The 21,986-nt window shown below is 39.2% G+C and overlaps 1 protein-coding gene across 1 annotated transcript in view; it reads right to left on the reverse strand.

Annotated features, from left to right (window-relative positions):
* Positions 1-21,986, reverse strand: part of LOC121523123 (inactive dipeptidyl peptidase 10-like) — a 175,310-nt gene that overhangs the window by 17,292 nt on the left and 136,032 nt on the right. Inside the window, exons 9-20 of the mRNA XM_041807896.1 lie at positions 21,352-21,506; positions 20,343-20,440; positions 17,743-17,866; positions 14,651-14,689; positions 9,943-10,050; positions 8,891-8,982; positions 6,488-6,535; positions 5,734-5,855; positions 3,914-3,958; positions 1,651-1,749; positions 1,500-1,569; positions 487-681 (exon numbers count right to left, since the gene is read on the reverse strand). Of these exons, the coding sequence (XP_041663830.1) occupies positions 487-681; positions 1,500-1,569; positions 1,651-1,749; positions 3,914-3,958; positions 5,734-5,855; positions 6,488-6,535; positions 8,891-8,982; positions 9,943-10,050; positions 14,651-14,689; positions 17,743-17,866; positions 20,343-20,440; positions 21,352-21,506 (1,195 nt within the window). The remainder of the gene's footprint in view (positions 1-486; positions 682-1,499; positions 1,570-1,650; positions 1,750-3,913; positions 3,959-5,733; positions 5,856-6,487; positions 6,536-8,890; positions 8,983-9,942; positions 10,051-14,650; positions 14,690-17,742; positions 17,867-20,342; positions 20,441-21,351; positions 21,507-21,986) is intronic.

A 21,986-nucleotide genomic window follows, 5' to 3' on the forward strand; every position in this document is an offset into this window, starting at 1 on the left:
TTAGACAAGAGACAAAAAGACTTGCATGAATTCGAGCATATTCAGGCAGGCCTGGGTGTCAAGCGCCACCATTTCATTGCTGATCTCATGCAAACCCTCATCTGCTGAACGCCAGCTGATTCATGCTAAGCTTCCTATTGGCTAAATGCACTCATGGCACCATATTCAAGCTGCTCTGGCCTGCCTTCCCTTTCTGCACTCTCTGCAAGCTGCTTTTGGAACACTCCTCCACCCCAGCTCCTCCATTATGCTACATCTGATTGAATCAGTGTCATACTGTCGTCATTGATGTCTGCTCTACTCTGGGTTTTTTTGCTGCTTCTCTCTCTGCCTCAGTCTCTTCCTCTATGTACAGGAAGGCCAGGAATGTGTGCTGTTCCTGCTTGATGCTTAAATAAATTAACGTAAATATTACTGTGATTGGTGTTGAAATAAAAGCTGATTCAAAATGATTTAGGGTCGAATAATTTAAACATGATAACTCACTCTACTGCTGCAATCTGGTCCTGAACATCAACTGTCCCTAGTCTCTGGTGGACCTCGTGGAGGATTCTCTGACCCTGGAAGCCGCTGCCCCGACCGTCCAGACGAGCCACAATGATGTTGTCTGAGCTGACCAAGACCGAGTCCCAGCTGACAGAGTAACGGTCGCTCACAGCCTGACCACCAGGGGTGCTGTCACTGAAGAGGAACACAGGGAAAGGGGACAAGTAAGAGAATCAATCAGAGTTAAATCAAACTGTTGGAGCTGTAAGCAATACATGCAAGTGATTTAAGCTAATTTTAAAGAAGGATTAGGTTTGTTTCTGGAGGATTTGTTCCATTACAGAGGTTTTATATACAACCTTTGTGAAAATCAAATAGAAGTTCCACTTTCATGTGCAATGCAGTTATGTTCACCTTGCTTTTTTATTGGCTCTGATGATGTTGGAATGCTTCATAAATACACCATAAATCCACCATTAACATATTTCAACACATGTCCTGTGTGAACAATGAATTCTGGAAGTTGATGATGGCTGTTTTTAATGCGTTACCTAAGGGCCCAAAGATCATTCAATACTGATCTCTAGCCTTGTCCCTTGTTCACAGAGATTCTTACGGATTCTCCGAATCTTTTGATGATATTATTTACTGTAGATGATGGGATATTAAATGTCCTTGCAATTCCTTTAAAATATGGCTTTATGAGATTTGACAACCATTGCATTCTGTTATTATTTACATTTTACGCAGTGCTCCAACTTTTTGGGGATTGGGGTTGCAGATGGATACATCTCAAATCACTTAAACAATGTCCTGTAGGCTGTGAGCTTCATGTTGTTATGATAGGGCTCTAATTTTGCACATTCTTTTTCTGTATTATATTGCTCCTTGAATAAAGGATCCAGTTGTGATTGTAAAATTTGTATCATTGCATATAGTGACAAAAAGGATTGTCATGTTGCATAGCAGTCAGAATCTGCAATATCAAATTTGTAGGTGGAAATGGGACTTACACCACCATCAGTAGTCCATAATGACGAGATTCAGAGAAGTCTGGTGGGTAGGAGATCTTCAAGGGTAAATCTGTAAAACAGATAAAAAGCACATTAATGTCTGTGATTGATCTGTGATCAAAAGTAACAGTAATGCAAACTTTATTATCACCAAAGTGCTCCATGGGAACCGTTCTGAAGTCAGTCAGCTGGATCCTTTTGTACTTCAGAGCTGCCTTCAGTAAAGAGTTGTTCTCCAGGATGTAGTAATCTGAACGGCACAGGAGGACTTGGTTAAAGGATGAAAGACTGACAATAATTGCCTCCAATAATCCAAGTATCAATGCATACAAATGACCCATTATAACACCAGGAGAAATAAGATTGAACGTGTAGAGGAGACGGATAAGATCTGGTTCTCCATCACTGTGGAAAATTAGAAGAGCTCAAGAAGCTGAATACATTCATGGATTTAATTTTGTTGGGGTTTAAATGTTGAAAATGAAGGAGACATTTTCAAATGATAAGATTGTTGTATTAAATATATAACTAAAGATAATGGTGACTTACTTTAGAATATTAAGAAAGATTTGTAAATCCATCTTTAAAGCTGTACAATCTTAGTTCAAACTGTTGTAATTTGGTCCTCAGAGTTAAAGTTTAAAATGAAAGAGCACATAAATACAGTCGAAAACCAGTACCATTTTCTAAAAAGCATTTTTAACAGCAGCAGTCTGCACACGCTGGCCTCAAAAACAGAAGCCCTGCTATTCCTCCACATGTAATAAACAATGACTTTGGCCATTTTTCCATTCAAGCAGTTTGAGGAGCAGCTAAATGAAATGGAATTCATCCAGCATTTCTAATGGAAAACCCAAAATCAATAGACGTCTCATTATGAAACCGCCAGGGGCCTTGAGTTCCCAGCTGTGGATGGAGGGGCTATCCAAATAACCCTCAGTAAATTGCTTGCTTTTCCACCACACAGCTGTTAACTTTATGAATAAAAAGAAGAAATACTGACAGCCAGGCAGGTTGGGATGGATAGTAAGAAGAAAAATATCTGTCTAACAGAGTTAAAATGAACTTTATTATTGGGTCTGGGTTATAATTAATATTCTGGATTTTATTTTATTCAGTTATTTGTGAATTTCCTTCCAATCAGTTTTTTGCTGTCTGTTATTTTTACGTTAATGTTTTTGGCTGTTATCTTTATTGAGCCTTGTACCTCTGGGTTTCCATTGCTCTTCCTGTGTGTCCCATTAAGTAACATTTTGCTGCACTGAGGTAAGTTGACTACAGAAAGAATGACACTGTTTAAATATTTACTGTAAAAAAAAAAAAAAAAAAAAAAAAAAAAGCTTTTCGAAAAAAACACTCTGTCAGTCCTGCTGTTAAGGGGCTCCTGAAGCAAAGCAAAATCAAAAGATCACAAGATAGATGTAAGTAAACTAAGGTAACCACAATCATTGGTATTTTAGTCTAAAGAGTTTAAAACAGATTATAGCACAATTCATCATTCCTTTAACTCCAGCTGACACACATGGCCAAGTGCAATGATTTAAAGATCTGTCAGGACCATTTTTTCAAGAAATAAACATGATTTTCAGCTATAAATGTGTATTTATTAGCAGCTATTAATTAGCATTTATAGCTTTTTTTGTATTTGGTGGTGTGGCTGTTCTAGGATCCCCTAGCACTTCCACGAGCTCACGTGAAAAGCATTAAACAGAAACAGCACACAATCCTGCTCTTCCTTTGCCTATAAGGAATAACCATCTGTTTCCAGACTATGAAATATTCTAGCTCTTGGTTCGTTGTGAATGTTTGATTTCATTGTATTTCACTGTATCGTGTTCCTGTTTGTATATTTGTTTGATTATGTTTTGTGTATTGTCATGTCCCTTTGTGGACCCCAGGAAGAATAGTCATTACTGCAGTAACAACTAATGGGGATCCAATGTAGATAGATAAATAAATAAATAAATAAATAAATAAATAAATAAATAAGGAAAGCCTAAGGCAGGGAGAGAGGCAACAAAAACCCTCAGAGCAGATCAGGCATCACTGACAACAGAATGATTATGTAAGAAGCAGAATGACGGAGGAGCTGGGGTGGAGGAGGGTTATATTGTTATATTGGTATATTGGTAATATTGATTTTATTCCAAAGATGTATGCCTGCTTTCCGACAAGATAAATAGGAACAATATGTGTCTGAGTATTTGCCTGTTTATTTGAAATTAGTGGCCAATGTCAAGTGGCGCAACCCCAAATGAATGAATCTTTATTGACCAATGAACAAAAAAGTAAACAGTAATAATGGAAATTAATACACAGCTATACAGTTCAGATAAATTGAAATTAGCCTTAAATATTGTCAAAACAAAATATGTATTCACTCAAAGTTATCTTGCATCATTTTAAGTACTTACTGGAGTTATTGAGGCTGTGTAAAATCACAGTCGGTGCTCCAGGACCTAATAGAGAGAAAAAGAAGGAGTGGTAGTGAATTTTTTTGCAAAATCTTATAATTCCTATGTGTCAAACTCTGGCATTGAAAAATAAAACAAATAAGAGTATCAAAACAATTCACTTCTTTGAGTTTCAAATAAGGCTGGATCAAGAAAAACCCAGGACACCCTCATTAGGTCCCACATTAAGATGAAAAACTCTAAGTAGAAGATACTAAACCTGTTGTTGTTATACGTCAGTGAGGTTTACAGTTGGCAGACAATGAAAAGACAGTGGCAGTCAATCTTAAGATATGTTCAGAAGATGGATTGATAACACATAAAGAATTATTTTGGTCTTTTAAAGCTCATGTAGTTCTGAGGATACACTGTCAGTAACCTATAAAGAGCAACCTCAGCTCCATCTGTTAGTCTGTCTGACCAAATGATAAATTTTGGACAGTGTGCAGGACAGTTTTTGATCATTTACAATGAGATATGTCCTAATTTTGGGTGTTTTGGACTTCCATTTTTCTTGCTGAGGTATCAAACAGGTTTCAATATTGTTACATTTTTTCAAAATAATTTAAACGTTTATAATTCTGGTATTGTCACAACAGTTTTCAAATTTCTTTATAGAAAAAAATAATATACTCATATTAGTGTATTGCCAATCAGCCAGAAAATATCAAGATCTTGATTTTGGTCCACATCGACCAGCTCATATTCTATACAATCAGCAGAGATCTTCACTAATGGCTGGTTCTGAATTACAAAAAAGGATCATTAAACCAACTGCAAGGAAAAATAGATCAATCGTATCAAACTGTGTGTTATTCCTTGACCTCCCATCATTCCTCTCTGTCGTTTAGAAAAGACCAAGTCAGAGATGAATAGGATCAAAGGTTAGCTCAGTAGCTGAGCAGTAGCTGAATTTCCCCCTCAGCAGCATCAAAATACTCTCCTCCTCCTCCTCCTTCTTCCACCACATTCCTCCTGCTTGGCCTCCTATGTAAAAATCATGAAGCGTGGCTCTTACTTTATGTCCTCCCCTGCACTCACTGCTTGTAGAGTATTAGTTCTGACCTTTGTATTTCTCTCCACACCTCCATGTGTCACACGGAGAAATGGTTTCATCGTGTTCATGTACCTGCTCTGAAACATTAAACCAATCAGGAGGTTTTATGAGCAGATTTAAAAAGCTCCTGATGAATGAAGGTGTCCAGATAAACTTGTCGGGGGTATGTGAACTTGGCCTTCTGCAGAAGACAAGCTTTCTCCATTATTTTGATTGCTTTGAGGAGAGGGAGCATTGTTATTGTCCAATGATTCAACACGCCAGAGCATGAATGTGCTCCTATCAGCTCAGAATAAATTGAAATCACACACACTATAAAAATGACTCTCCATTAAACACGCTGCTCGCCTGGTTCAGCTACCTCGATGTAATAATACACAAAAGAGGCTAATTGTTTTAATTTCGCGCCTTTCATTTGAATCTGAGAACAGAATAATCAGGAGGTGACTCACAACATTCAAAAGCTGACAGGATATAACTTTTAACTGTTAAAATATTCTGTCTACTCATGGCTTATGGTGCTGTTGGCCCAGGAATTTATTTGTATGCCCTGCACAGAGGTCGTCGTCCTCAAAGCAGGCAACCCAGGTTTAAATCTGACCTGTGACTCCGTTCTTGCATGTCATTCCCCACTCTATTTCTCACTCATGTCCCATTCCTTACACAGTCAAACTGGGAATATTAAAGAGGACACTGGATGAGCCGTGCATATCTGTCTGCCTACCTTTACAGTGCAGGATGATGTGCTGGTTCGTGGGGCTGATGTCGGCATCGAAGTACAGACAGTGAGCTTTATTTAGCTCACATGTCAAACAGCGACGTGGGAACAGACCAACAGTTTTAACACTGAGGAGAGAAAAGTATCAGACAGTAAAGTAAGATTAGAAAACCCGTCAAAGACAAAGAGCAACAATTCTAAGAGATTTAGCTTTCAGATCAGTCATATCAAAAGTATTACATGTGGAGTCATAGCCTGATACGCTCTACAGTCTCACACATAAAAATCCTTTGCTGTCAGAAAAGACAAGAAAGTATTAAAATATGAGAAAAATGAAAGAAAAGCCCTAAAAATTATTTTGTCTTTCAGGTTATTGAAGCGGTAGAGCGGCAAAGAGCTCACATTTTGATAAATTAACTAAAAGCATGGCCATAAACACGCTACAGGCAATTTTTGCAATCATTTAAAGGCTCAGACAATTTTTAAAATGAAAGGATACCACAGACATAATACCAGCCTTAGCTTCAGTTATTTTTAACATATTTAACTAGATGCTAGACTACGGATCCACAACCCTGCTATTCATAATAACCGTGACAAAAATTGGAATAAAATCATCCAGTCTTTGGAAATTTGTGTTCATTCAAAAATGTCCCATGTTTCTAATGATCCAAAGATAAATTTGAGTAAAACTGGATGAGTGATTGAATCTTTGAAGCTATCCACAGCAAGTAAAAAATCATCACTACAGAATACAAACCTGAAAAGTTGCCGCCTTCGAGATGAACCCTCTGTGCTCAGAAAATATCTGTTGAGGAACAATAAGACAAGAGCTATCAAACATACTGAATTAATAATGAAAGTCATTATGTCCCTTTTCAATCTAAAATCATAGATTTAATAAGGAAACTGTGCACCCTGCTGTGTATGCTGAGAATGCTGAGTCCATGTTGAGTTAAATATTTGAATTAATGATTTTAAATCTGCTCCATCAGTGGATGAACCAGGTGCCGATTGTTAATTTTGCCATGACAGGCGTAGGTACATAAAGAAATTAAACAAATGCTTCCAAGGTTTGCAGACTGCAAACACAGTGTCAGAGGGCATGTCAAGCATATTTATTTTCTGTGTCATTCAATATAAGCAAACTAAATTTAGCATTAACTTGTTATAACTGCAGGATGATCCATTTAGTTTCACTTGATGTGGTTTAATGGTAAACAATCTTTCCCCGGTTGACTACTCTAAGGACTGGTGTTCATGTATAAAGACAAAAGCCTACAAAAAGAATGTTAAATGACCTAATAAGGCCAGGGACCAGTGAACCAACAACTAACCAGTGGACCAATTAAACATTCAGCCAACCAACAGACACAAACAAACAAACAAACTAACAGATGAATCAACAAACCTACAAACCAACCAACCAACTGAAAAACGAACTAATGGACCAATGAACTAACCCGGCACGCCAGATGGATTTGTTTCACACATCCATTTGGTAAATCTTCCATAGACGGCATTTGGAAAAGGGCGGAGCCTTTGAAAAAAAACTCGGAGGATGATTGGATGAACGTTCTGTCCCTCACATCTTTACAGGCCAATCAGAGCAACAAAACGTGACATAGCCACTACCGAGGTGCAATCATGGCGACTGTAAACGTGTCAGTACACGACTTTTGTCGTGTTTGAAAAGAAAACAACTACCTGCTGTTCTTTGTTCTTTTTTAATGAAGAAATGTCATCAAGTTCTGATAAAACATATCTTTTAGCAGCATCCATGCTAATGTCTTCCACCATAATTGCACTGGCCTCTTTTTGTTGCTTGTTTATGTCACGACTCTGCCATGCCCGAAAGTACAGACCGTTGACGCTGATTGGTCCTGTCATTTTCTGACTGGGCCCAAACTTTCCAGACTGGAGTCTTTCCAAATGGATTTGCCAGTAAGACACATGGAAGGCAACTCTGTCTGCTTTGCAAGGTTACCAATGAACTAACAAACATACAAACCAACCATTAGACAAACTAGCCAACAAACCAATGAAGCATTTAATCCCCCAAGCCACCAACCAACAAACCAACCAACTGACAAACTAACCAACAGAGCAATGAAGCATTTAACTGGCTATCAAACTGACCAGCCAACAAACCTACAAACCAACCAACAAACTGGACAAACTTTGGAACCACTGAAGATCCAACGAACCAATGGTCCAATGAACCAACCACTTAACCAAAAAAAAAAAAAAAAAAAAACACTGATCAACTAATGAAACAGCCAACTGACAAATTAGCCAGCAAACCGACTAACAAACTAATGAATGCACCAATGAACAAAGACTCAACCAAGCAACAAACCAAAGAACAAACTAATGAACAAATCTCCCCTTCTCAGTCAACAAAATACAAAGTAACCCTCAAACTGTATCTGCATCCAGTCGATTGCATGACATCTGGCCTTTGAACTTTCTCTTCACAAGCAATACATCAATATTGCCCAAAAGCATGCTAGGATACAGTGTCATGGACCAGGCTGGTGCCACCAACTTTTTCCCATCATTAGGGTCATTATTATGCATCTACAGAAAAAAGTGGTACAGAATGTTGGTTCCCAACCGGTCTAGTATCAGGACCGACTGTCGCCTTGTGTCTGAATGAAAAAATGGTGCAGTTTAAATTTGAACTTGAACAAAAGAGCTGGCCAAACAAATAAATGGAGACACATCTGTAAAAATAAAAGCACATTGTAGACTTTTTGCATAATTTTGTTTAACGGCAAACATTGGCGACCCTTTGAAAAAGGCTATCCAACCCACCAAGGCCATAAAAAGTACATAAACCTTGTGGAATAATCTTCCCGTGGCTATTGGTCTGTACTTCACAACTATCAATGCTGAGGACTCAAATGCTATACTGTCATCTAGCAGGATATACTGTAATTGAGCTGCACAGCTGCAAATAAACTGATGTTTGGACTCTGTTGAAAAAAGTGGAAATCCTCTCAAAGGATGATCTTCTCCTCTTGAACACTCCCACTAAAACAGACTGCATCTTAATTAAGAAGGACAAAGGAACCGCTCTGAGTCAGTTCTGCAGCTGAATTACACACTCTGAATTTGCTTGATGTATCTATTAGCATGTCTAAAAACCAGTCAGACTTACAGGTTGTCAGTGTTCTCATCATAAGCGATGATCTTGGTCACCTCCCAGTTCCCTGATGTCAGATGTCGGACTTCATTCTGATCTGCTCTGAACTGAGAGAAACAAAAGAAGATGAATACAGGTCATTCATTTGAACCCTGCTGGCTCCATCTAACATCTCGTTTGCTTCTGTTTGAATGCTGACAATTATCTGTCAGAGGTTGGAGTATCAAGTCTGAGTAATTCAGCTAAAAAGACAGCACTGAATGAATATCAGACTAGGCAAAGCAAAAGAAGCGCCGGGTTTTCAAACAGAAATTTTAGTCTTTATGACAAAGAATATACAGCAGCTAGAGTTAGAAGAGTCTGAGCTGCTTCACAAATCACACACAATGGCACTGACTCACAAACACAGCTGTTGCCATGGTTAGAGACAGAACACTGGCAGGGGAGAATGAACATGGCTTTGAAAAAACACGTGTGTGAACAAATTGTTTGAAGACGAGAGGAGAGTTTACTGTAGCTTTTTCCACAACAGCACTGTAATGAAGCTCTGCTGTCATTACACCTTCAGATATTCACATTGAGTCTGCAGTGTCATAATGTAGTTGTCATTTCACAGCGTCTTGGCTCAGTAACACCTTTGTCATTACCTCCGGAACTGGTATGGGGGAGTCAACTCTTCTCCTAACTATGCCTCCATGACACATAAAAGGTGAAATGTCATGGCATAACAATATTACATCCTAAAACAGATTTATTTGCATAACTTTCCTTAAGTAAAAATAAACATTTCAGCCAAACGTTTGCATCATAGCAGAACCAAACTATTTCTAATTTCTAGCAGCAACTTCAGTGATCATATCACTTCATCAAATGATAGTTAAAATGAGTTGAGGCTGACTTTAAACCCAGCTCAGAGCAAATCCTAAAGGAAATGGCCTGAATGATTAAAAATTGGTCAGATTTTCTCTTTACATTGTTGTTTAAAGGCTTATGTTATCCTTGTAATCTTCTTTCTTTTGTGCTGCAAAAATGTATAAAGGGCCATTGTCTACAAAATGGATCTTCACCTGTGTCGTGAACATGGCAATGTGATGAAACTCTCCTCGCCCTCCCTGTTTGACCGGTACAGTCAGGAAGAATCTATTGCCGTCTTTGGAGAACACCGGCTCTTGGGTCTGCAGAGAGAAGAGATTACCAAGTTAATTCTGGTTGGTGCATAGGGCAGATTACTTAACACTTCATTAATGCATGAAAGTACCCATTTTGTATGTTGCTGAAGTGCTTTTATTTTTTTTTAAAGCCATATCAGGAAATGGCTGTATTTTTAGCAGTCTCAACACATCTCAGACAGGGGGGTTTGAATATAGGATTATGTGCAATCATGGGACCGTGACTGTCCATCCATTTCCCTCTGTTTATCCGGGGTAGGGTTGCCAGGCAGCAGGTTGGGCAAGTCCACTCAGGCATCTCTCTCCCTAGCAACATTTTCCAGCTCTTCCTGAGGGATTCTTGGACGTGCCAAGGCCAGATGAGATATATTATCCCGCCAGTGAGTCCTGGATCTACCCTGGGGTCTCCTTCCAGCTGGGTGCGCCCAGAAGGCCTCCCCAGGGAGACAACCAGGAGGCATCATAATTGGATGCCTGAACCGCCTCAACTGGCTACTTTTGAAGGTGAAGGAGCAGTGGCTCTACTTTGAGACCCCTCCAGATGTCCATGCTTCTCAACCTCAGGGATCTCATTTTGGCTACTTGGACCTGTGATCCTATTCCTTTGATCATTACCCCGAGTTCATGACCACAGGTGAGGGTTGGGAAGAACATCAACCAGTAAGTTGAGAGTTTTGCCTTCCGTCCCAGCTCCCTCTTCCCTACAACAATGGTATGGTACAACATCTGCAATACTGACGATGCTGCACCATTCCACCTGTCGATCTTTCAGTCCATTCTGCCCTCACTCGTGAATAAGACCCCAAGATACTTGAACTCTTTCCCTCAGGCCAAAAACACCCTCCCAACACAGAGACAGTTCTCCACCGTTTTCTGGCAGAGAGCCATTGCCTCAGTCTTGAAGGTGCTGACCCTCATCCTCACCGCTTTGCACTATCACCACAAAATGTCCCAGTGCCAGTTTGAGGTCCCCAGCTGAAGAAGCCAACAGAACCACATCATCTGGGAAAATCAGAGATGGAATTCTGAGGTCACTCAACTGAAAACCCTCCTCCCACAAGATCCTGTCCATGAAAATCACAAACAGAATTGGGGTCAAGGGATCACCATGACTGTGTAGAACTCTTTTTCTATAGAACATACAAACTATTATTTAGTTTTCTAGTCTCTCAGGCAAATTCTATTTGCTCTCAAATCAAACCTTTGGGGAATGGCTGTGACACGTGGCTTCTAACTAGCCTGGAAATAGCACACTACAGCTGGAGAATGTGTTCTAACTACTGAAGGAAAAAATGATGTGCTCTTTTCTATAAGCCAGACAAAAAACATATATTCGTCTCAATAGTTGAGTCACATAACCCTATGAAATAGCAAATCATATCAACACTTGATAATTAAATTCACCAATATTACAAAGTGCTGCTGGTTAAATATAGTGGCTGGTGGATTTTTGATTCCAACAGCCACAACTGTGTGTTAAGCTCTGTCAGACCATAGATTTGTGACGTGACGAGATGGTTTTAGGATGTCGCTGCAGACGGTCACAGCTGTCTGAACTGAGCTGTTGCTGCTCTAAAGCAAGTCGCCTGATAATGTTGCCTGTGATCTAGCTTATCAAGTCACAGACAACTGGTTGCAGGACATTGCAAGCAGGTAAGTGTAAAAAAGGGAAAAATAAATCCGGTTTTGAAAGCCTACAAATGCCAGTTCTGTAAGATGAAATCATGTTATGAATTTCAGCAATGATTGCATCTGTAATTGTTTAAGATCTGAAATGGAAACTGCTGTGGCTCTACACTGGTGATGGCATGAATCAGTGATGAGAAGGAATAAAAAAATGATAATGATGCAGGAGAACACTGGACCCCAAAGTCCCCTTGATAAGGTGGTCTTCAGAATGATATACAGGAGATGTGAATGCACCTATGCTCAAGTACAGGGCACTCATCAACAAACAGATGTATACAGGCAATTTAAGCATCTTCTGTCCCTTCAAAAATCATCATATCTGCTCAGCATGGAGTAATTTTATCCTCTGAGCTGTGTGGTAGATGTAAAGGTAGGACAAAGGTTGTAATTGGTGTCTTAGAAATAATGAAGCATCCATAGTAGCATGAAAGATGGACTCCTTTGTCTGCATACAACATAAACAAATATCACCAAGACTGTGATATGGTTGTCTCCCCCTTCCCTCTCTTACAGCAGACCTGTAAGAGAGGGGAGGGGGGAGCTATCACATCCAAGCATGGTATGAAACAATCATGCCTAATTTGAAAATGCTGGTAAGGTAAGGATCTCTTAAAACTTTGTTTTTGTAGTCTGTAAGTGTTAAAAAGTGCAGTTAAGCTCCATTTTCCCATTATTTTATGGCCATTTTGTTTTCACAGAACAGCTAAAGACAGACGGGGAATGTGTGTAGAAGAGACCACATCCAATAGTCAGCTAGCAAGCAATGATCTGAGGACTGCAGCCTTGCACATGGGGCAACGGCTCCACCAACCAAGCATAACAAACGCCCCCAAGCACTTCAGCCAAGTGAGCCAATATCTTCTTAGTACTGAAGCACTGCTGAAGTGAGCTTTTTAAATTCTGACAGGTTCAAATCTGCAAAAACCACTCACTGAGTAAATATCTGACCTGGTAGCCCAAGCACTTTCAGCCTCAGAACGAGCCATGGGCATTTCCAGAAAGAGTTCAGGAGATCTTCTGAGGTCTTTGGAGACAATTCTTCATAAAAATCTGTCAGTGAAGACCCTCGCTCCACTCTGAAACAACCTCACTGTCAGTAAATGGGCATCTTTCAGATTACCATCTTAACAGAGACAAGCAGCTCTGCACGCCAAGATTGTCAAGTGGTTAAATTACCCATGGCAGGAGCCAAACATGTCTGGACCCTGCCAAAAGCCTCTGCCTCTATCCTGATACCAGACTCCACAAGTAAATAAATTTGCTAAAGATGAGTGGGCTTTGCTCAATCTCTGGGTTATTTTTTTCAACCATATTCAGACAAAGTAGCCCCTTTGGTATCATGTTTTACCCTTTCCGTCTTTCTCTAATGCCAAAACTAAAGTCTTTGAGTTGGAGTTTACCAACTTAGTTTCATATCAACGTCACCATTTGCTGTGTTTGTCACATGATTGCATGAAAATGAAGCCATGTCAAGTGTTGTGTTCACTTTGTGTCAAAAGTGTGATTTTTAAGCTTTCTTCCAGTTTTTGTTTGATGACAGTAGGCAAAGGAGAACAGACAATGTGATCATTTAAATCTGATATAAAAATTAATTGTATGCATGTGGCATGAGTAAGGTCTTCTACAAATGACTAGTGCTGGTAATAATGTCAATATTTTAGTTTAATAAAAAAAAAACTTACAGAGAGCTCAGTAGACAGGTCAAAAGTCATTTACACCCTATTTTATCAAAGAATTAATCAATAACAAGTTTCTTGTCCATGGTTAAGTTCATGTTTACAAAATGTGTGTGTCTGTGGGAATTTGTGCCCCTTCATTCAACAGAGCATGCACTGATGTTGGACGAGAAGGAACTGGCTTGTAATATCCGATCCAGGTCATCCCAGAGGTTCTCAGTGCGGTTGAGGTCAGGGCCAGTCAAGTTCTTCCACACCAAACTCATCAAACCATGTCTTAGACCTGGCTTTGTGCACAGGGGCACAGTAAAGTTTGAATAGAAAAACACCAAACCCAGATGCACCCATCTGACTGCCAAACAGAGAAGCATGATTCGAACACATTTCCACAGCTCCACAGTCCAGTGTCTGTGTGCTTTACACCACTACATCTGACACTTGGCATTGAACTTGGTGATGTGAGGCTTGCATGCAGCTGCTCGGCCATGGAAACCCAACCATGAAGCACCAGCTGTACAGTTTCTGTGCTAACATTAATGCCAGTGGAAGGTCAAAACTCTTCAGCTATGGAATCAGCAGAGTGCTGGCGACTTTTACGCACCAAAAACCTTAGCAGTCATTGACCCTGCTCTGTGATTTTACATGGTCTTCTGCTGCATGGCTGAGGTGCTGTTGTTCCTAAATGCTTCCATTTTCTTATAATATCCCTCACAGTTGACTGTAGAATATCCAGCAGGGATGAAATTTCACAAACTGTCTTATTGCAAAGGTGGCATCCATTACAGTGCCAAGCTTGAAGTTACTGACTTCTTCAAAACGACCCACTTTGTTAAAGAATATTTGCAAATACAGACTGCATGGCTAGGTGCTTGATTTTATGCACGCGTGGCAACGGGGATTGAAACACCTAAATTCAATAAATAGCTGATATGGACAAATACTTTTGTCCATATATTTTGTGTCAAATTTCAACATTTATACCCTTTCTAAATGTCATAATTTCATCTACTGAGCAGTGTTACTCCCTGAGCTGATATGACTTCTTCAGGAGAAGAGGCTCCCTTTAGAAGCACATTGAGAAAATGTGTGCAAAAAGGTGAGATGTGGTGAAGTATTTTTGAAGCTGCCTTTAATGTCGTATAACTGGAGATAAACTGCAACCAAGATGATTGACATGAAAGGAAATTATAGTTCTGACAAGTGCTTTTATAAAGAAAGATGAGGAACAGAGATGGCCTTACCTGTTTGGAGAGCCAGAGCTCTGAGCTTTCTTCATGTCTCTGGAAAAGATGTGAGAGCAAAGTGTCAGAACACAATTAATCAAATACAATGTTATTTATAGCCTGCCACTCTTGTCTACATGTAGCTCACACCCAAATGTTTCAAAGTCTTGCACAAAAGAGCAATAATTAACATATAGTGGGATAGAGCATATGTCAAAGTGGCTTTGGAATAAAACTTCTTTGGTAAATCTCTTTCTGACAGAATAATCCATCACATAATGAACTACATGGTTTATTCTATCACATCTCTAGGGACAGAACTTCCAGTCTGAGCCCAGGTTTCAAACCAGCATGCATGAGCCGAAGCCAGAGTTTTGGCAGGATGCAGAGGCTGGGCGCCGTGTCCGGGCCTGAACTAAGTCGCTGCTTGGCTGGGGGACTTGTTTGTTCCTGCAAACCACACCGAATCAGGAACCACAGAGCGAGTGAGCCGGTTTAACTGAGGGCTAACACAGCTGTCTATTATCCAAATATGGAGGGAATATGGAGGTAGTTATTTTAGCAGATGTGTCATGATAGCCAAATAGTAAATGACTGAACAGAAACCAACAGATAAGGATTTTTGTCAACTACTACAGAAGCACTAAGTGGACATACATACATTGTATTTTTAAAATCTTCCTGAGGCAACAAGTAACCTCTGGTTGTTAACTAAGTTAACCCTTTAAGCCCCAAGCAATTTTTAACCATTGTTGTCTCCCCTGGACTTATTGTCTTAAAAAGCTTGTAAAACATCAACACTGTAGTGCACAGTCAAGCTCTAAACATCCTTTTGTTTTTTCAGGAAAACCTGGGCTTTAAGAATATGTGTCCTGCACTAATGTCACTTGAATAAAAAATAAATAAATAAATAAAGTTTTGGGACTATAAAGATAAAAGAAAAAACAAAACAAAAATTAAAAAGCAAAGATTTTTTTGTGTGACACACAGTTAGCAGTAATGACTAAGAACTTTTCTGGACCAACTTGTTCTCTTGGGGATCAAAAAGTTAAAATAAATAAATAATTTTGTTTAAAAAAAAAAATCTTCAAAATATTCACAAAAAGTCCTTGCACTTCTTTGTACTGGTTCTATTTGTGCCATTATTCAAAGCAGTTCCTGTCTGCAGTGACACAGAGGAACACATAACAGCCTCTCTGTGTGTCTTTCTCTCCATTATGAGTTATTCAGGCTGTCTCCTGCATGTTCTGAGAGCAAAGACATGTGCTGTTTGACAAAGCATGACACAACATTGAAACAGCCTGCCACTGGTTGTAACAGCACAACTCAAAACATGAAGGGATATAAAATGCCATTTAACATTAGCTGCTAATGATGGAAACAATTAAAAAAAAGAAAAAAAAAAATGAAAAAAAGAAGTTCACTATCAACTTTACTGGTGTGGGTTTAATCTTTAAGGAAGCTGGAAAGTCACCCAAGTTCCAGGATCGCTAGAAAAGCTTCCATAAGGAATTCAAGGGTATGGACAGCGTCATTGGAATGGCCCAAAGGCTCACTTCAAGAGGAAAAAAGTAAGAGCCTATACTTTTTGGCTCAAAAGTTAGTCAACTTTTTATAACCTGTCACTTCTTGCTGAAGGAACCTAACTAAATAGATGGACTTGTGTAGACTACTAATAGAACAAGCTGATACTTAGGCTGGCCAGCAAAGGGCCAATAGCCCTATATATATTGCCTATAGAGGCCACATTTGGGTAACCTTGCAAGCAGATGGACTGTCCAGATTCCATGTCTGTCATCAAGCAGGTCCATCTTACAAAGCTTCAGATCTGACCAATCAGTGTCATTTGAGGAGAATAAGACAGTAGCTTTGACAGAGTTTAAACTTGTACTGGAAGCTGGTAGCCATGGCTGCCAGTGCTGTAGTGTTTAGCTCAGATAACTATAGTATGTGTCAGTTTTATAAGATCTAAACTACATTGCTTTATTGAATAAATAGCAAAGAACCACACTGAAAGTTTTTTTATGATGGAAAAGATGTGTTCGGCTTCAGCATGAGTTTGTGATAGATATCATCTGGGTTTAGTCGTACCATTATCTGGTATGTACAATGGCTGCTGCTGGTGTAGTGATTAGCTCAGATGTAGCCATAGTATGGGTGTAGTTTTATCAGAACTGGACCATGTTTTTTAATTCAAAACAAGAGCAAAGAGCAGAACTGAAAGCTTCCCCTGGTGGGGAAGTTATTTTTGCACCTTTTTCATCGGCCTCGTAACAAGTTTTATCCAACAACAACCAAAACTTGTAGTCTGACGATGTTATAAAGAGCAGTGAAGCTTCCTTTTCAAATTATTTCATTGCCATTTTGCTGAAACAATTTGATTTGTCTCACTGTTGGATTTAGGGTTGCATGCCTTTCCTGTGGTGGACGATCAAAGGTAAACATTACACAATGATCACTATGTGACTCTTAGCATGGCATTGCATTAAATAGAAGCAATTCAGTCCATCTTAATCACTTTCAATCATTTAAAGACCTTTAACTAGTTATTTTTGACTGCTTTCTAAACTTTTGTGTCTTATCTACAATTCTGATAACTTGCTGAGATTGTGCAACAAAGTGAATGTTTGCCTCCATAATTACTGAAAAGCTCAACAAGTGTGTCTCAGAGGTGTTCAAGGTACCTGTATTCTTCAGAGTTCAATTATGCCAAAGTGTAGTCATGCTAACTTAGATGCTCTCCAGCTCACAATAACAAATTACAAAACAAACAGTCGGTTAAACAGGGAAGCCATTGATGTAATGAGTGTACACTTGAAGAGAGATAAAGGAGACTACAGAGCAAACCTAAGTCACCTTGAGAGTGAAACCAGGAACCTGTTTGGTTTGATCAAATGTGTACCCTTCCTAAAGTCCAATTAAGTTTTTGAAAAGCACTTCACATCCAAAATGCTGTCAAGGTGGAAAATTACACAGGTACATACATTTTGTTTATCTTTTTCTTTTAAATACATACTTCAGATGTGTCTATTTACTTCTGAAATGCTTAAAAGGTTTTTTCTTCTACTGAAGGACACAGTTTTCATTTTCGCTCTGTGACAAACACACACCGTGACGCAGGCTCCCGTGGTTGTGTCACACACAGTCAGGATGGAGATGTTCTGTGCTCGGTTCAACCACCTGACAGCCGTCTTGGTCTTGCTGATCCACTTCACCATGGTTACATAATGTTCCCTGAGGAAAATAAAACAAAAAAACAAAACAAAAAAACCCATTAGATTTAGAGCAACAGTTTTAAACTCAATGAATATGTACATGCACTGCCAATGAAAAAAGATCATTCAAGTAAATGCAGTTATCAAATTCTCTTAACTCTTCAGAATGACTGAAATGTCAACAACCTGCAACTTTCAATGCTTACAACATGAATTCAATGCTTTACCTAAGGTCAATTTAACAAAAAGAGTGAGACACTTGGTTTAATATGAGCTATTGTATACTTAGTGATCATCTCATCTGACCAATGCAGAGAGCTAGGATTTAGCAGTATTCATTTATCAAAACCTTCCCAAAATAATCCCACAGTTTTACAGTATTACCTCCAGGTTTAAAAAAAACCCACATTATACAAGGAGCAGGTGAGGCCAAGCACTTGTTGGCATGCATATGCAAGCACAACAGAGAGAGTGCATGCCTCTAAAGGCCTTTCATTCAATCCTTTTACTATATATATATATATATATATATATATATATATATATATATATATATATATATATATATGTCTTTTACACGAGCGCTGGAATGGTTTTATAGTTGCAGCATTGCTTTCACGCTACACAGGTAAACTGAGTAATATCAGGACAGAGAACCAAGTCAAGTTTTGGCTCTTTACTCCTTTGTGCTGAGCTTTTTTGTGTTCTGTTTTTTATTTATTTTTCTCCTCTGTTTATTTGTATGGAAAAATAGAAAACTGAAAAAAAAAACCACATCTAAATAAAAGCATCTTATACAGTTTTGACACAAGATCTTGAAATTCACCAAAGTTTTCTGATCTATGATTTTGTGTGATCTGTGGTGTTTTATTTTTCACTCATTTTTTGCAAACTACTCAAGGAAAATAATGACACTTGAGTGATCGGATGATGTGAAGAGCATACCATCTCTTTTTTTTTTTCAAAATATAAAAAAACAAACTAGTATTCTGGCACACATTTCAGATCAAAGAAATATTGCCCTTTCTGCGATTTGAAATTAGCAGTAGGACATACTGTGGTTTTATCTTGATATTGGGGAAAAAGTCATCCAAACATACCTGGTCCTATGTGAAAAAAGTAATTACCCTCTTAACCTAATAACTGGTTGTTCTACCCATGACAGCTAGTAAGTGTTTGAAATAACTGGCAAGAAGTCTTTCACATCACTTTGTATTAATTTTGGCCCAGTCTTCTTTGCAGAATAGTTTTAATTCAGCCTTTGGAGGGTTTTCCAGCATGAATGGCTTGTCTGAGCTCTTGCCACAGCATCTCAATCAGACTGACATCTAGACTTCGACTAGGCCACTCCTAAACCTTCATTTTGTTTTTAAAGCCATTCAAAGGTGAACTTGCTGGTGTGTTTGGGAACACTGTCCTGCTGCATAATCCAAGTGCTCTTGAGCTTGAGGTCATGGACTGATGGCTAGACATTTTACTTCTCGATTTTCTAGTCAGGAGCAGAATCCATGGTTCCATCAATTACTCTAATTCCCAGAGGTTATGAAGCAGAAAAAGCAGCTCCTGACCATCACACTACCACCACTGCGTTTGACTGTTGGTATCTCGTCTTTTGATGAAATGCTGTGTTAGTTTTACGGCAGATGTAACATGCAAAAATACAGAATGTTTTCCCAAAAGTCTTGGGGATCATCAAGGTGTTTTTGGTCAAATATGAGACAAGACTTTGTCTTCTTTTTAGCCAGCAGTGATTTCTGCCTTGGAACTCTCCCATGGATGCCATTTTTGCTCTTTCTTATAGTTGAACCATGAACACTGACCTTACCTGAGTCAAGTGAGACCTGCAGGTATTTAGATGTTGTTCTGGGTTCTTTTGTGACCGCCTGGATGAGTGGTCAGTGCACTCTTGGAGTAATTTTGGTAGGCTGGCCTCTCCTGGGAAGGTTCACTGTTGTTCCAAGTTTTCCCCATTTGTGGATAATGGCTCTCACCTTGTTTTGCTGGAGTCTCAAAGCCTTAGAAATGGCTTTGTAACCCTTCCCAGACTAAAAAAGCTTTGTTTCTCATCTGTTCTCGAATTCTTTAGATGTGTTACTTTTAGAGATCTCTTAGTCAACTTAGTTGACTCTATTTAAGGGGTTTCTGGAATCAACAGGTCTGGCAGTAATCAGGCCTGGGTGTTACTAGTGAAACTGAACTCTTTCTTTCCAAAAACGTGGTTTATCACAGTTAATTCATGATTTCTAAACAGGGAGGATATTCCTTTTTCATGTAGGACCAACTTCAGATGGCTTTGCATTCCCCATGCAACCATCATAACAGACCTGTAGTCTGACCTCAGCTTGATGATGATCGCCATTTTTCAGCTGAGTTGTTTGGAAATCTAGAGCTGATGTAATGTGAGGACATAAGTTGCATTATAAGGTTCTCCAGTTAAATACAGAGTCAAAATGATCATCTGAGGTCTACACAGTTTGACAAACAGAACTTCTCACCGTAGTTTGAGTGTCTCTGGTGGCATGAGCTCCAGCGTGTGCGTCGGCCCGTAGAGATTAACCACGAACAGCTTCACCGCCGAGTTGGGTTGGCCCGCCTGTGTATAAAACCAACAGGTCAGACTGTAGAGCAAAGTCTCACATCACTGCTGTGGGAGGAATGCTTTATGCAACAACATCCAAAATGTTGAGTGCGACTTATAAAGTGTTGCACAACGCTGAAGTGGATGAATAATTCATTGAGAACATTCAAATGCTTCTTCTGATTCTTATAAATGTACAGACATAAATGCATGTGTTGTGCAGAAATCATAAGAACAAACAACTAAAAACATAAAAAAGATGACTGATTTAACACTCTGCATTAGAAGAAACACTTCACTGAAGCAGCTGCAATCATAAAGAGCGAGTATTTGCTCTGTGTTGTTCTCATTCGAATACATTTCTGCAGACAAACTTTCACTCAGACATCATAGCAGCAGGGACACAGTGCTGTATGAAGTGAATAATTCAAGAAGTCAATTTTGGATCTTGTGTAATAATTTTCCTGTATTTCCTTCCACCTGTAACACCATGTTCCTCTCTGATTTCCTGCTCCGCCTGAATGAAGTCTCTGATGGTTCTCACAGATGGAGCCCTATAAGAAGCTCTATAGAGAGCAGGTGCTGCATTCAATCACAGAGGGGGGAAGTTATTGAAGCAAGCCAAGTGCTTTGTGAAAACTGGGTTATGTCTGCAATCACTGGGGTGTGCTGCATTGTGCCACATTCAGGTGAGGCTGCTACTACAGGGGAAACTTGTTTTTGCTGCTCCTTTAACTTTACAGCCGTGGTATCCAACCCTGCAGCACTGGCAACCACAATGACAAAAAAGCTTATTCCTGCAAGATTTGCAATGCATTGACTCCATTTTAGAGGGAAGTTGCAGTGGTGCAGACAGTTCAATGCAGTTTTTTTTTTTTTTTTTTTTTTTTAAAGAAAGGCATGTATGTCAAGTGAATATTTCTTACCTTAGGGTATGGATACTGCTTTCCTTTGGGGTATGTCATGCCGGTGAAGCGAGGTAACGCCATGTTAGGCACCAGACTGTCATTGAGGACCAGGAAGGCCAGCCTCTCTCCGTCAGGTGACCACCAGTGTGCAACATGGGTCTGAAGGATCTCCTCTGTTTGGGGAGAGACAAAACATGAGATTAGTCGTTTGTTATAAATCAGCTACTTTAAGAAAATTTTCCCTGTCATTTCATGAAAAATATAACCCCTATGAAGAACAAAATAATAATGACCTGCAAATATTGGGGCCATTAAAAGCCACCCCTTACGTTTTGGGAATTTCAGAATTATAACCAGATATCTTTCAAACTCATAGGGAGTGCTAAATTTGTAGGGTAAATTTCTGCTTTATCAGAGATAAAGCAAACACTGCATTAAAAATATATCAAAACAGAATTTGAGTGGCAAAATTGGCCGAAATAAATGGTGAAAAGTGGTTTGAGAGTGGCAAAAATTGTTCAAAAGGGTTGAGAAAGGAAAAATGTGGCAAAAATTGTAGGTAAAAATGGGGAAAAGTGGTTAAAAGGTGGCAAAATGGGTTGAAAATGACAAAAAAGGGGCTAAATAAGCAGCAAAAGTATTGATAAGGGTGC

Source organism: Cheilinus undulatus, linkage group 15, assembly GCF_018320785.1.
Source record: "Cheilinus undulatus linkage group 15, ASM1832078v1, whole genome shotgun sequence".
Lineage (NCBI taxonomy): Eukaryota > Metazoa > Chordata > Actinopteri > Labriformes > Labridae > Cheilinus > Cheilinus undulatus.